At 46.5% G+C, this 15260-nt stretch overlaps 1 protein-coding gene and 1 long non-coding RNA gene across 4 annotated transcripts; both read right to left on the reverse strand.

The window, feature by feature from the left end:
• Positions 1-3003: 3003 nt before the first annotated feature.
• On the reverse strand, positions 3004-6245 carry LOC124685237. Of its 3 annotated transcripts, none has more exons than XM_047219577.1 (4): positions 5691-6241; positions 5065-5229; positions 3886-3967; positions 3004-3053 (listed from the first exon to the last, which is right to left on the reverse strand). In XM_047219577.1, the coding sequence occupies exons 1-3, from the start codon at positions 6004-6006 to the stop codon at positions 3930-3932; spliced, it is 519 nt and encodes a 172-aa protein (XP_047075533.1). In that variant the 5' UTR covers positions 6007-6241; the 3' UTR covers positions 3004-3053; positions 3886-3929. The 3 variants fall into 3 exon arrangements, with proteins under 3 accessions (XP_047075533.1, XP_047075526.1, XP_047075540.1); XM_047219570.1 differs by lacking the exon at positions 3004-3053 and adding an exon at positions 3336-3620; XM_047219584.1 differs by lacking the exon at positions 3004-3053 and having other exon boundaries at positions 3627-3967; positions 5104-5229; positions 5691-6245.
• Positions 6246-7155: 910 nt separating this feature from the next.
• LOC124682755 lies at positions 7156-10519 on the reverse strand. Its single transcript, XR_006996415.1, has 4 exons — positions 9981-10519; positions 8710-9799; positions 7611-7665; positions 7156-7509 (listed from the first exon to the last, which is right to left on the reverse strand). It is a non-coding gene; the product is annotated as an uncharacterized LOC124682755 (long non-coding RNA).
• Positions 10520-15260: the final 4741 nt, after the last annotated feature.

A 15260-nucleotide genomic window follows, 5' to 3' on the forward strand; every position in this document is an offset into this window, starting at 1 on the left:
GGCGCACTTGCCTTTGTTCCTCTTCATGAAGGTGTTGCCTTCTAGCTTGAGCTTCTTGAACTTGTCGTTGCCGCTCTTGTTCTTCAAGTGCTTGTTGTTCATTGCGGAGGCGCTCTTGTTCCCTTGCTCGAACTAGCTCTTGATCATGTCGAAGGCGTTCTTGCTCTTGTTGGAATTGGGCATTGAGATTCTCTTGTTGAAGGCGCTCTTCTTCAAGGCGTTGACGTTCTTGGACAAGTCGAAGTCGAGCTTGCTCCGCTTCTTGAGCTTGTTGATGAAGAACTTGAACATCCACATTATGGTGGCGTGGGTCTTCATTGGAATCATGGCGAGACGGTGTAGGAGCTCGTGATCTTGAGCTATGAGAGCGCGAAGACCTTGAGTAGTGTCTTCTATCTTCTTGACGGTTGAGTGTATGAAGGATATTGTCCAACGCCGTCTTCATTTCCCTTGTCTCTTGACCTTGTATTGCGAGTGTTGCCTTCAACTCATTGCCTTGAGTTTCAATCTTCTCATTGAGGTCTTGAACTTGATTGTTGAGGTCATTCCTTTGCACTTGAGCTCTTTCTTCATAGCGGACATTGGTATCCTTGAGCATGGCTTCAAATTGATTGAGCTTGGCGTGGACGGCTTGAGTAGCTATCCAATGTTGATGCCGCGTCATCGGTAGTTGGTTCCCTTCTCCACTAGACATGGTTACAACTAAAACAAGAACTATGTGGTGGGTGGTTAGGAAAGACTACCAAAAGTGTCAAAACTTGCAAACCAAAATCGAAAAGGTGTTTCAAGGCGGAGGACAACCGATATGTATGCACACACACAAAACAAAAACTCTATATGGTGTTAGGTATGGATATGGAAAGCCAAATGGAAGAACCAAACGAAAAGTCTATTGTCAAAAGTGGGTAAGATCCAAAAGTCACAAGTCAAAGGCGGTGATCACAAAAGGCATACACAAGGTGGAACACACGCGTGGGACAAAATGGGGTTAGCGCGACTTGGAAAATGAGCACGAACAAAATTGGTCCTAGCGAAGACTACTAGCTCGGTGTCACGCTAACGCAAGAGAGACCGTGGCTTGGTTGCAAAATTGAGAAGCAACTAGATTTGCGCAAGACGCCTCTCTTCTCTTTTCTCTCTTTTGCTTATAAGCTTTGGACTCTTTTGTGTATAGGTGTCACCACACTCTTTTTCTTTCTCCTTTTGTATTTTTCTTTCTTTTTCTCACTATGCAAGGATGCTACTATCTATGTAAGTATGTCACACTTCTTTTGCTTATCTTTTCACACGAGCTTGCTTCGTAGCTTTGCTCAACACACGCACACCCTCACGGTCGGGACGCTTGCGCAATGCTTCGCAACACTAGAAAGCCACTCTCGATAGGAAAGGTACGCAAAAGAGGCTAAGGCTACAAGTTAGGAGCAAGTTATACCACTTGATGATGGTGGCCGACGACTTTGAACTTGCTATGGTGGAGGTGTCAAATGAACCGGGTGCCGTCGTCGTTGTCGATGTTGCGGAAGCTTTGTGGTAGCTGAAAGGCACACAAACCGAAGTCCAAACACAAGGGGTTAGTGCCAAAACGAAAAACGAAGGATGCTGTCAAAATTTCGGCTGGCCGGAACTTCCGGTCCTGAGGGGCGGTACTTCCGGTCCCGGGCGGAACTTCCGGTTCTGCCGGGCGGAACTTCCGGTCGCAATCAGATCTGTGGGCTGTTCTTCGATTTGGGCGGAAATCCGGGCCGAAAATCTTCGAATTCGCGGAAAATTTGGCAATAAAAGCGGTGGGAAGGTGGGGGAATTGCAGATCAACACCAAAGACAAGTTTCTATTGGACCAAAACCACCAAAAACTCAACAAATCGCGAGATCGATCCAAGGCCAATTTGGGGCTATTTTTTGGGAAAAAAATTTGGAAATTTTTTTGGGCGAAATTGGTGGAATTGGGGATTGTGGGGATCAAATCCGTGGCAACCAAAGAGCTGCTGATACCATATGATAAGGGCTAAGCCCAAGGATGTGCCCGATCTTCACGGATTTGGGTGGAACTCGTGGGGGAGATGGATGAACGCGATGAACACGACGAACGCGGAGGGGAATCGTGGGGATACAACACACACATGCACACAATCGGTTTTCCCTCGTTGGCCCGAACCACCAACTCGATAGAGGTTGCGAGAAAAGACCTTCCGGTAGAAGTCCCGCAAAGAGATCGACAAGTCGAATCCCGAGAGATCTAGAAGGGCGAAAAGACCGGAAGGTTTATAGAAGTGCAAGCAAAAGACCAACAAGTCGGTAGAAGTCGCCAAAGAGATCTTCACGAGTCGACAAGGAGCCCGGGTGGGTACAAGATCAAAGATCTAGGTAGGGTTCTCACAAGGGTGAGCTAAGCTCAGATTTAATTTCACATCAAGTCTAATCTCAGATCTGAGCCAACAAGGCTATTTATAGGTGGGGGCGAAGGGATAAGTTACACGCTGAAAAGTGTTGTTTTGCTGAAGTTCGGTAGGGCGGAAGTTCCGGTCATCCTGGGCGGAAGTTCCGGTCCTGCGGGCCGGAAGTTCCGGTCTTGCCGGAAGTTCCGGTCAAGTTCCGGCCAAGTTCCGGAAATCGTCCATTTCCTCGCAGTAACATCCAGGGGAGTTTTCGTGCAATTTCGGAACTTGGGCGGAACTTGGGCGGAAGTTCCGGTGGACGGAAGTTGGGCGGAAGTTCCGGCCTGATGCTTTTTCCTGGGCGCTGGAGGGCATCTTGGAAGCATCTGGGAGGCATCTGGCCGAAAGTTCCGGTCCTGGAGGGCGGAAGTTCCGGCTGGGGTGCTGTAGCTCCATTTTCTTCATTTCCAGCTCTCTCTCCAATGGCTTGCGTCTTGGTCGATGTACCTGATTAAACATAGGGTATTTGCATGAAGTAGCATGCCATCCAAGGGGGTATCAAATGCATACGTGGAAAGGAGCGAATTCACCTCTTGATGTAGGGCTTTGGCTCGAGCTCGTGTCAATGGGCCACGAGGAGGGCTTGTCGGTCTTGATGTAGTGTCGACCTTGGGTAGGGCTACATCATTTAGCCTCAGATTAGTGGACACTTTACTAAGAAATCTGGGTGACACACTCATGAATTCTTTGTATACACCACACAAAAAATCCGTAAATCATCTCATGATAGTGATAGCTAGCGAGTGTAATCCACAACAGGTGGACATTCTTAAGTACTATCTCATATCACAGAGAAACGTAAAATAGTCACATGTGGAGGAAGAGCTAGAAACAGTAAATATAGTTTGCTTAAATGTTTACCAAAATTGGAAAGTAACATAGAATATGAGGAAATAGTCCATCAGAAAAACACTTTATAATTAATTTTATGGTGACAGTTTCTACACATATATGCTAATGTGAGAATAAGTACGACAGATAAGACATAAGATGTTCCTCTCACAAATCATTTGCGTGCTTGAACACACATATAACCAATTTAAAGATATCCAAAATTAATTTCCATGATTTTTTTTAACATTAACAAATATAAAGGGAAATACATGCCAAATTTAGACGTCCAGTCTAGCAGCTTTAACACCGTCCAGTAGCTTTCTACACCTTCTATTATCTCCTGATTCTTCGACTGTAATTGATTTTATAACAAATAGAAACACAATGCTATATGTTAGAAAGGGGATATCATGAAAGATAGTCAACTGCCTTAAATAAGAAATAGATATAATTTTGGAATCTTGATACAATATTCGATTTTTGCACATCATATCAAGAGTTTCTCCACAAGATGCAAATGCATACAAATCAGTTCGGAAGGATCTCATTATTACTTATTTGCGGCTTACTCGGAAGCCCATGTTCCTAAGAGAAACAATATATATGAATACCCTTACCAGCAGGAAAGGAAAGCTGCTCATGTTAGACCTTTCAATCTTCATCAGTCGAGTTCAGCCTGGCCGGTAACATTTTGGACATCTGTTCAAATTGTGAAATGAGATATCAGTACTTCACTCCCATGAGAGTTCCTTGAAGCCTTTTATTGCACACGATTTAATCAACCAACCAGTTCCTCCTAAAGCAAATCAACAGTCTGCTAAGTGCAGGAGCGCTACCGAATTTCCCAGGTCCACAGATAAATGTCAGAGTTTAGCAAGCTCGGAATTATGCCACTCAGGGGGTTCATGCTAATTATGGATCTCAGAATGCAACTATAAATACAAAGAGGGGTGAAGATGGTAACAGAGCTAGTGCTCCTAGTGGGCCAAAAGAGAACACAAATTTTGCTCGAACATCGAAAGGTTCGTCAACTTTAGGATTGAAAAGTGGCAGTAGATCCGTAGTTGAATCTAGTGGTTTGGAGAGCACCACTGATAGTGAAGAAGAGCAGATCACCGTAGGTCTGGACCCAAACTTTGATGCTTCAGGAAACAACAAACTTAATTGTGTGGATTCTGAATTTTTTTAACTTTGAACAACTTCGAGATGAAAGTCAGTTCAGAGACAACCAGATCTAGACTATCTATGATACTCAAGGCTGTATACCAAGATTTATGCTCGAAATATAAAGGAAAAAATGGCCCCGAAGTTTATAGTACACTTTGGATTGTCTAGTGGGGAACCTCCTATTTTGCCTGTGGACATTTTAAGTATAGAGACCCAGAAACAACTGAAGACACTAATATGTTCTCCAATACTATATACTGCATGAAAAGCAAGACAATAAACACATTTGAAATGTATCCTAGGAAAGGAGAAGTTGGGCGCTTTTCAAGGGATGGGGCATTGGTTGGAGTTCAGATGCTGATAACCACAGTCTTTGAGTATGAAGTTGTTCAAGTTGTCTCTGATTTCATGACAGGCAGGAGAAGTAATGAGGAGTCTTGAATCTGAGCATCAAAGTATCAGATAATAACACCCACCAAATTTCACATTATGTTTACCGTGAATTTCGTAACTTCCCTCCCTCCCTATTGATCTCACGTAAGCTCTCTCATCGGTCTCTCAGAATATGATACCATCATAGGACAGAAATGATGCTACCTAATAAAGAAAAAAACTGAATGGCAGCACACCTTTCTTTGGATTAGGGACATTTGGAGAAGAAAGAACACCTCGTTGCTTCCCTTGCATGCAGTAGTAGTTATGTAGGACGCACTCGGTTGGCCGAATCAACCAAACAACTACAGCTGCCGCCACGCTCACTGGCTTCCACTGTAACAGTAGTGAACTTCTTGAATCTGAAAAAATCAAGGAACCAAACGATCAAGGTAAAATATTTCAGTTTCCACTATATTTGCCACAAGTTTCATTAGTTCCACATAACGCACATTCACTTATGCATTAGTTGATACATCAGAAACAGTACTGTATAATAAAGGAAAGAACTGATAAATCGCAGTGCACATTTCTTTAGATTAGGGAGCATGTGAGGAACACCTTGGCTACACCCTGAAGTATCTTTAGATTAGGGGCCATGTGAGGAACGAATTGGGTACACTCTAAAGTATACATGTTTGTTCTTCAGTAAAATAAATAAGCAGAGTTGAAATTTGGAGCAAGGCAGTAAAAGCCAGCTGCTCTAGCTCATGTTCTAGTATCACCAACGATGGAAAATGCTCACGACATAGCAAGATACGGTCGTTGCTGCCCCAACACACAATTTCATCTATAAGGGGAAACTGTAAATACGGAGATGAACCTCGAGAGAAGAAACGTGACCACTCTAGATCGAGCGGGTGGGCGCACCCACTCCATGGCGGAGCTGGCCGCCATACTTCCTTGCTAGAACACAGATCGATGCGGGAGGAATCGGCGAAGCCTTGGGTAGATTCTTGGGTTGTTGGGGAGGACGCGAAGGGAGGGAAGGTCCGCCAGGTATGGGGCCCAGCCGACTCGACGGCATCGACGACGGCAGCCGCCAGGAACCCTAGTCTGCAGAGCCATCTCAGGAAAGAGCACAGGGACGTGGGGAGGGAGCGTCCGCGTGGGGTGGCGTCCAGCCGGCCCGACGGCATCTACGGAGGCGTAGTAGTCGTGGCGGCCGCCGGGAACCGTCGTCGCCCTGCTCACCATGGGGAGCAGACCCACCACCTACCTCCCCTTTGGAGGCGGTAACGGAAGGGCGAGTTTGGGCGCCGCTGCAAGGGAGAATTGGTACGGGAGTGGGTAGCGGCGGCGGGTGAGGAGGCGCTGAAGGGAGCGGCGGCGGGTACGAAGGCGATGAGGGGAGCGGCGGCGGGCGTGGAGCTCTGGAGAAAGTGAAGAGGAAAAAGAGGGCTGGGAGCCAGGGCTCATCTGCGGGGTCGGGGGTGGGGCGCAAAGCGGTGTCTTTTTTGTTTACTTTTTACACTAACCAGTTATACCTATCACTGTGAAGTGTGGCCTCGTAATAGATGGGACCCAATGTCAGACAGAGAAGATATAGAGCAAAGTGGCAAAAGAACTCACCGATCAGACCAAATGGAGGGCGCAGATCATCTAAGTTGAAAATCTAGCGGCTCTAAAAGCACCCGCGCTGGTGATAGCCTCAGAAGGTTGGGTCACCAACAGGATTACTTGTTGTAGTAAAAGTAGATTAGCATTAGCTGTTTGGCATAGTACAATAATTCATTTTCGCTAGCTGATATGAAGACTGTAGCAGGGAAGATGAATTGATTTTCGCTAGTAGAGTAGATGAATGCAGTTTCACTTCTAATTTCGTGAATGCCTCTTGTTTTCTTGTAATCTAGCTGAAGGAGAGTGGTTCTGGCAGTAGCATATTTGCAATTTTTGCATTGTGGAAATGAATACCTACCACCTAGAGTATGGCGCAGCCATTGACGATGGGGCGGGCAGTATCACTGGTCGGAATTCAGCACCTTGCCGTCACGGATCATATCGGTGAGCTCGTGGACAAATAGGAACTGAGCAGTGGAAAGCAGGAGCCAATTCAGTATCAACTGGTATGTTCCTCTTTCTTGAGCTCGTAGATGAAAATTCTCTAATTAACTCTATATTCCTTTTTCTAAATTGGAGAAAGTATCATCTATGATGTTTTATTTTGTTTCCGTTTTGATTAGTACGCTCGATTCTACCTTGTGTATGTAAATACGTTGGAACTGAAATAGCAAATTAGAAACTAAATATGAATATATAGAACAGCGGGTTATACAATATAGAGACAACTTAAGATAGGTGAAGCAAAAGACAGCCTTCAGCAAGTTCATTACAGCCTCAAAAGCCAATGGAAACCGATAGACAACAGAAACCACTAAGTACAGCATAATTAATACAGAAGTAGCTGCTAATCAAAAGTATTATCCAAATTGTTTTCGTCGAAAATGCATCAGCTCTTGTAAGTAGACTAGGCAACGAATATCTGTAGCTCCAAACACCTGAATTTAGCTGGCCTATCTTCCTTGAAAATGTACCAGCTTGGGTAGGTAACACTTGACCACTCTAGCTAACTTCTGCAAACACCTGAACTTAAGTGCTTAAGAATAACTCTGGCACTGTAATTTGTTTAGAGCAATCAGCACCTGTAAGTAATGCAAGAACATGAGAGGACAAACCTCCATAGAAAAAAACCTTATATGTGAACCAACACATGTACATATAGCCAAGCAACAGAAAAACCTACCAATGATGAGTGCAGTTCAGAGCGAAATATCTGAAGCCTCGGCCCAACTCGACGCCTGCGGCAGAGAGGATACTTTTAAAAAAAAGGAACAGGTAAAAGTAAAACCAATTAGGTAAGCACATATGATCTGCATACTTTATTAAAAATGCAAGAACAAACACAATAGAAATAAGGTTACATGTAAGCTAGTGCAACGATTTTCGCCGAGATGACAGATGTTCTTTGAAAAGGACTGAAGTGGAAAAATGGCGAGAAATCGTCGTCCTGAATTGAGCTTTCGGAAATAGCAAATCACCAATGGATGTTGACTTGACAAAGACCCAAATTGTAATACAGATATACATAACTATTAAGAATCGCTGAGAATTCAGAATCCGGACCTAACTATTAATGAATATAAAGTTTTGTGATCTCATCTCTTATAAAAAAAGGCCCTTTATAGAGCCTGAACCTAGCAGTGAAACGATTAAAGTCATCAGACCCCACACCACGGGTGAGTTTTGCCTCACATATTTGAGATCAGAACTTGTAAAGTTAAGCCGACAAAAAACCCAGTAGATCAAAAATATTTTCAGGTATAGCATATGCAAGTGAAAGGTGGAGCTATCACAAAAGATCGACTGACGACGGCACCATAACCAACTAACACTACCTCATATAACTTTCTTACATAATTATGTGGCAAATATGAATAATATAATCTGATTGTCATTTCACATGGTATTGTGAATGGTAGAAGGCAGAGGTTTGAAACATCATTAACAATGATTATTTCGGTACAGTGCCTCTACGCTCCTGATTTTTTGAGGAAAATGTTATTAAGCCACTGTTTGGTTGGTTACTTGTCAGACCAAAAACATAAATCACTCCTAACCACAGACTCGGAATTTATTGCAGAGAGTAAAAATGGTATATTATAGAGCCATGAAACATATCGCCCTAAATGAGATCATTAAATAATGTGAAAAAAAAATGTCTGTGTTTTTTTTTTTTTGAAAAAGAGCATCAACAGTTCGTAACGAAACTATGTATCTTGTATGGCAATTCGCGGAGTGAAGAAAATGAGAGGATGACAAATACTAAGGGGTTCATAACATACCTGGAGGGAAATTAATTCGGGACAACAGCTATTTAATTTTCTTAAATGCAGCACTAATCATTCCTCACAGTTCTGTCCAGGCCTTATAGCATCACCTCACAGAATTCTTGGAGAAGCTCCCGAACCTGATCTGAAAAAGACTATTGCCCAGATCGATCCATGTTGAGTCCAGGGCTCCAGGAGGTGTCAGGCACAAATACTGGCTGCTGACGCCGGACACACGTGGCGAGAGGTGGCCATCTTGCACGGACAAACACAATTCAATCAGGAGTTGGGCATAAGAAAGGTATATTAGTTTGCCATGGAACATATGAGATAACTCTTTATAGGATGCCAATTAGGTCATGAAATTCACAAAATATAAAGGATAACTATGGCAGGAAGGTAGACACATAGGAAAAAACCGGAATCTTACTGAAGCTAGCTTCTGGAAGAAACTTACTGAAGCTATGTGTTATAGTTTTACCTTGGTAATAATCATTTCAAAATGAGACAGAGTGAAGATCAGTTTGCTAATATGAACTCGAACGTGCAAAGTGAAATGACTTTACAGCTTTAAAATAGATTCAAATAGAGAAGTAAAACATTACAATAAAAATACATATACTGATCCTTATATCGAAAGTACCCGAGGAAATGCAGAAGTAGCTACATCTGGGCAGTTTATGCTAAACAAAGCAAGTTGTTAAGAGAAACTATACCTTCATTTTGAAGTAGCAGAAGTTTAAATGACGCAAATGTAGAAAAAGTAACTCTTGGAATTAAAGTGAGGAAATACATATGCGTCTACAGTTAACATATTTTACAAACAGACATGACTGGTTTAATACGTTAATCAAAGAACATTGTTATGCACCACCAGATAATCCTTAATTTTACAGTGTCTAATTTCAGGTCTGGTAATAATGAGCCAACACCATTAAACATTCAAACACATTTATAACATAAATGAGATATCAGAGTAACTTTCTATCCATTGATTATGCAAATAATCAGAAATTCTTCAGCCTGCTCGCTTGCTTATCCATGGGCAGAACATGGTTCAGTTCAAATTCTCTTTGGGTAGACTAATACCCAGGCAAGGAAAGGCCTGCAACAAATTTAGAAAAGGTTCAGTTTATTGAGCAATTGCACTGAACAGTAAAACAACACATGTTTCACTTGACAAACCAAGTATCCAATAACAGATTGATTTTGAAGGTAGGCTTATGCATAGAACAGACAATCGGGGGAGAGAGATCAGGCATTGGAGGAGCCAAAATAGGCCTGACCTGGCACGACACTCGAGCAGTCACATAGGTGTTGGATCGGGAATGCCTATAGTCATGGCCGCCTCCATACACCAGCCACTGTAGCGATTGAGAGGAGGAGGTTGCGTAGAAGAGAGAACCAGATCAAGAAGGCAAGAGGAGGTGCAGAAAAAGTGGAAGCCTCGCCGGCGATGGAGATCTCAACAGGGGTGAAACTTCTGGGAGACCTGATGGGCGATGAAGCCCTCCAGCCCCACTTTATGAAACATCATCTCCTTCTCTCCTCAAGCTAGCTCCAACGCCATGATGCTCGGCCTGGATCACATCGGCACCAACTCTGCGAGACCAAAGCCAGCAACAACTCACGTGCAGCCTGTTTTCCCTGCTGGCGCCGCTGCTCCCTCCACTCCTATTGATCCCTCCTAGTCCGGCGGTGCGAGGGAAACTCGTGGCTAGCCGCTCTGAGAAGTGTGGCCGAGGAGAGTGGTGGAGGGCCGGTGGAGGTGGAGACGGGCAAAAAAGGCCGCAAGGGGATGTTTTTTACGCCCATATGGAGAGCACAGAAGATGAATCGGGAGAGAAAGAGAGGTGCTGAGAGAATTTTCCAGAGCGACAAAATAATAAATCTAGTCAAAGCGGTGGGAGGATCGGAGCCAGAGAGATCCTTTCCTTGTTTTTCGTGCGATGGGTTCAGGGTGACCGGCTAACCGGAAACCACCAGAGAAAATAAACAGGCAAAAAAATCAAAGATCTACATTTACAGAGAGAGGTACGGAAACAATCGTGGGAAGGCCAAAGTGTGAAGCAACAACCGATCGAAGGTGAGGAAAATTAGCGCATGAACAGTGCGGAAAGGAAGGAGAGAGCGTGAAATCAGCCAGCCTTATATAGGGTATAATTTACAGAAACATAGGCGAGTGGAGGTTTCAAGCATGACCTGTAAAAAAAAATTACGGATCGTTACCGTTTTTCGAATTGAACCCTTAAACTGGCAGTTATTTTTCAGTTTTCGGCGTTTACAGTCTCTGTTAGATGCTAATTGCTGCAACAGTAGCTTTAGATCACTTGGTTACAAGTATTATGTTCAAAGTTCCAGCCTCCAAAATGATCATCCAAAATATCCACAATGATTATCCAAAATATCCACAATATCGACTTGATCCACAATATCGACTTCAGAGACTACTTTCAACTTTTTTCTTAAATTCAAGGGCAGCTCTGACGACGTTCCCTCTTGTAATGATGCCAACCTTCCAAACAGAAAGTTGTCTGAAGAGTCAAGGCAACTCAACTAAACGAAGAAACAAAACAGAAGGAAAATAACAAGGTTTGTCCCACTCACCAATTTGCCTGAGCTGTCAACAACTGGCAGCCTGCGGTATTTAGTTGCAAGGAGTAACCTGCAAGATAAGATATCCCCGCCTCTATTTAATAAAGAAATTATCTATCTTTTATAAAAACATTTCCACATATAAGTCGGTCCAGATAATCTTGCAAGGTGGTCTTCACATACCTTGCAGCATCTTCAAGGTTAGTAGTTTCACGCACCACAAGAGGTGCCCAAGTCATAACATCACTAACTACTTTCCCATTGGTTTTGCTCAAAAGCTTTTGTATCTCCCGGAATTTCTACACAGGGCAGACATGGATTCGAGTATAATCAGAAAATAGACAATGAGAAAAAAAAATCAATACACTACTTCCTCTGTCCCAAAATAAGTTGCTCAACAAAAAACTTCCTCTGTCCCAAAATAAGTTGCTCAAGTTACTTTGGGACAGGGGGAAGTACAAGAAATCAAGCATGCAGGATACACAGTTTGGAGAACCCGCCTCATTCTGATTCAGATTAATGTCATTAAATCTTTCTCTAACTAGTTATAATTGATTGGTGATATTCTAGGGGGGAGGGAGGATTGCCCTGCATATGCATTCTGTGGCTGTACGGCTCCATCGCCTCCGACATCGCCGACATGGTCATGGCCACGGGCACCACCTCCTTCGCCATCCTCACCGCCATCACTGACCTCTTCCGAGACAACCAGCAGGCCCGTGCTGGCTACCTCGGGCAGAAGTTCTCCAACATCACGCAAGAGGACAAGAGCGTCACCGACTACTGCCTCGAGCAAAAGGCGGCCGCCGATGCCCTCGCCGACGTCATCGCACCCGTCACTGACAACGCCCTGGTGTGGAACACCATCAAGGGCCTCCACGACCACTACAAGGACGTCGGGAACCTCGCCCCTCTCCTCACGCCATTCCCCTCCTTTATTCAATTTCGCAACATGCTCCTTCTCCAGGAACTGAAGCCGAACGCCGAAATCGTCATCGAGCGGCGGTCTTCTACGCCGCCCCTCCCGCCGGCGGCTCTCGCGGCCCTGCACCACCATCGTCGCAGCCCCACGCTGGGCGCCCCGGCTTCGGCGCCCCCACGCCCTATAGCGCCCCTGGGCCGCTACCGTGGGAAGAAGAAGCAACCCGCCGCCCCCGTCTTCCCCAGCGCACAGCATCCCTGGAGGGGTGCAGCTCCGTCTACCACCAGGCCGGCCCCGGCCCTAACGCCGGTCTCCTCGGATCGTAGCCGCGCCTGCCACTGCACCCTGCACATGGCTTCATGGCCATGCCTGTCGCGTCGCGGGCGACGTACACCTACATCGGCTACCCCAACTACGGCGCCCCCGCGCAACCGACTTGGGACCCATCCGCCCTCGCGAGCTACTTCAACACCATGAGCCTGCAAGCTCCCTCGGAGTGGGTCATGGACACTGGAGCCGCCGCTCACATGTCTTCGGACGCCGGTAACCTCACCTCCCTTTCCTCTACTCCTCCACACACACATATTATGGTCGGAGACGGCTCTTCTATTCCTGTCTCTCACTCTGGCCATACATCTCTTTCTTCCTCATCTCGTCGCCTTACTCTTCGCGATGTTCTTGTCACTCCACGCATAGTCAAAAATTTAATTTTTGTTCGTCAGTTCACTCGTGATGATCTTTGTTTTGTTGAGTTCGACCCGTGGGGCGTGGGGCTTTTCTGTGAAAGACCTCAGGACAGGCGTCGTGATTCTCAAGTGCAGTAGCTCGTAAGACCTCTACCCGATCACCCCCCGCCGCACGCCCTCACCGTTGTCGTCGTCGCCGCCGACTCCACTCTTTGGCACCGGCGTCTCGGTCACCCTGGCCTCGACGCTTTCCGACGCCTCGTCTCCACCTCCTCGCTCCCCATGAATAAAGTGCTCAAGGATCCTAGTTTATGTCATACGTGTCAACTCGGACGTCATGTTCGTTTACCTTTTTCTGTTTCTACCACACGTACTAAGCGTCCTTTTGAATTAATACATTGTGATTTGTGGATTTGTGGACTTCCCCGGTCGAGAGCGTTTCTGGCTACAAATATTTCCTTGTCATTTTGGATGATTTCACTCATTATTTATGACGTATCCGCTTCACTTGAAATCTTTCGTGCTTATGTCGCTACCCAATTTTCTCTCTCGCTTCAGGCCATACAGTGTGACAACGGGCGCGAATTTGACAACTGGCCCGTGCAACACGGCTTTCTCCTGCATTTTTCATTTTTCATGCCCCTACACTTCTCCTCAAAACGGTAAAGCCGAACGCATCATTCCCACTGTCAACGACATAGCTAGCATGCCTTCTACATTTTGGGTTGAAGCGCTTCATACGTCCACATACCTCCTAAACAGACTACCCACTAAATCTCTCGCCGCGCCATGTCCATACTTTGCTCTATTTTCCCAACAGCCTGACTACACTCTACTTCGCACTTTTGGCTGTTTGTGCTATCCAAACCTTTCCGCCACCATGCCCCAGAAACTGTCGCATCGCTCGACCGCATGTGTACTTCTTGGTTATCCTTCTAACCATCGTGGCTACCGTTGCATGGAACTTGAAACTCGTCGTATCATTATCTCTCGACATGTGGTTTTCGACGAAACTCGATTCCCTTTTGCACCACATTTCTCTATCACTAATATGCAGCAGCAGGACGAGCCTCCATCGCCACTTGACGTTGATCATCCTTTGCACCACATTTCTCTGTCACTAATATGCAGCAGCAGGACGAGCCTCCATCGCCACTTGACGTCGATCATCTCGACGAGCTTCCCTCGGTCCCCGTGCCCCCTTGCATACTGGGTCGGGCGGACCGCGCGAGGCATCTCCACCAGCTTCCCCCGTGACGCCCTCGCCGGCCTCCTCGGTTTGGCCCACGCCGGCCTATTCAGCGCCCAGCTCGCCCCCGCCGGGTTCGCCCACGGCTTCCTCAGGTCGTGGCGGCCCAGCTCCTGCTGTGCCGACTTCCTCGACCTCATCCTCATCCAGCTCGACCTCGTCCAGCACATCGACACGACCGCCATCGCCCGCCCCTGCTGCCCTGTCCGACAGATGGTCACCCGTCGTCAGGCTGGCAAGATCATTGGTCCGCACGAGCGTCTCAACCTCAACACCACGACCGTTGCCGCTCCATCGCCCATCCCCAAGTCCGTTCGTGGTGCACTCAAAAGACCCGAACTGGCTAGCGGCCATGTCTGACAAGTACGGCGCCCTCCTCGCCAACGACACGTGGGACCTTGTGCGCCCCCTGCCAACGCCAATGTCGTCTCTGGCAAGTGGGTTTTCGCCACAAGCTCAAGCCTGACGGTAGCCTCGACCGCTACAAAGCACGCTAGGTGCTGCGCGGCTTCTCCCAGGAGCACGGCATCGATTTCGACGAGGCCTCTAGCCCGGTGGTTAAACCAGCTACCATCCGGGTTATTCTCTCCGTCGCCCTCTCCTCCAACTGGAAGATCCGTCGGCTAGATGTCAAGAACGCCTTCCTCCATGGTCATCTTGATGAGGTGGTGTTCTGTCATCAGCCCTTCATCGACTCTGCGCGTCCCGATCATGTGTGCCGCCTCAACCGCGCACTCTACGGCTTGAAACAAGCTCCTCGTGCGTGGTATCACTGCTTCGCGACCTTCGTCACCACCTTCGGCTTCACCTGCTCCAAGTCCGACACGTCACTCTTCATTATGCATGGCACTTTCGGCACGGCCTACATGCTCCTCTACGTCGATGACATCATCCTCACGGCATCCTCCACGACCCTGCTTGAGCGCGTCATCACCGCTCTCAGCTCGGAGTTCGCCATGATAGACTTGGGCGATCTACATCACTTCCTCGGCCTTGTCGTTCGACGTGATTCCTAGGGTATGTTTCTCTCCCAAACGCAGTACGCTCTCGAGATTCTCGAGCGTGCTGGCATGAGCAACTGTCACCCTGCTACGACTCCAGTGGATATGCTCTC

Source organism: Lolium rigidum, chromosome 1, assembly GCF_022539505.1.
Source record: "Lolium rigidum isolate FL_2022 chromosome 1, APGP_CSIRO_Lrig_0.1, whole genome shotgun sequence".
Lineage (NCBI taxonomy): Eukaryota > Viridiplantae > Streptophyta > Magnoliopsida > Poales > Poaceae > Lolium > Lolium rigidum.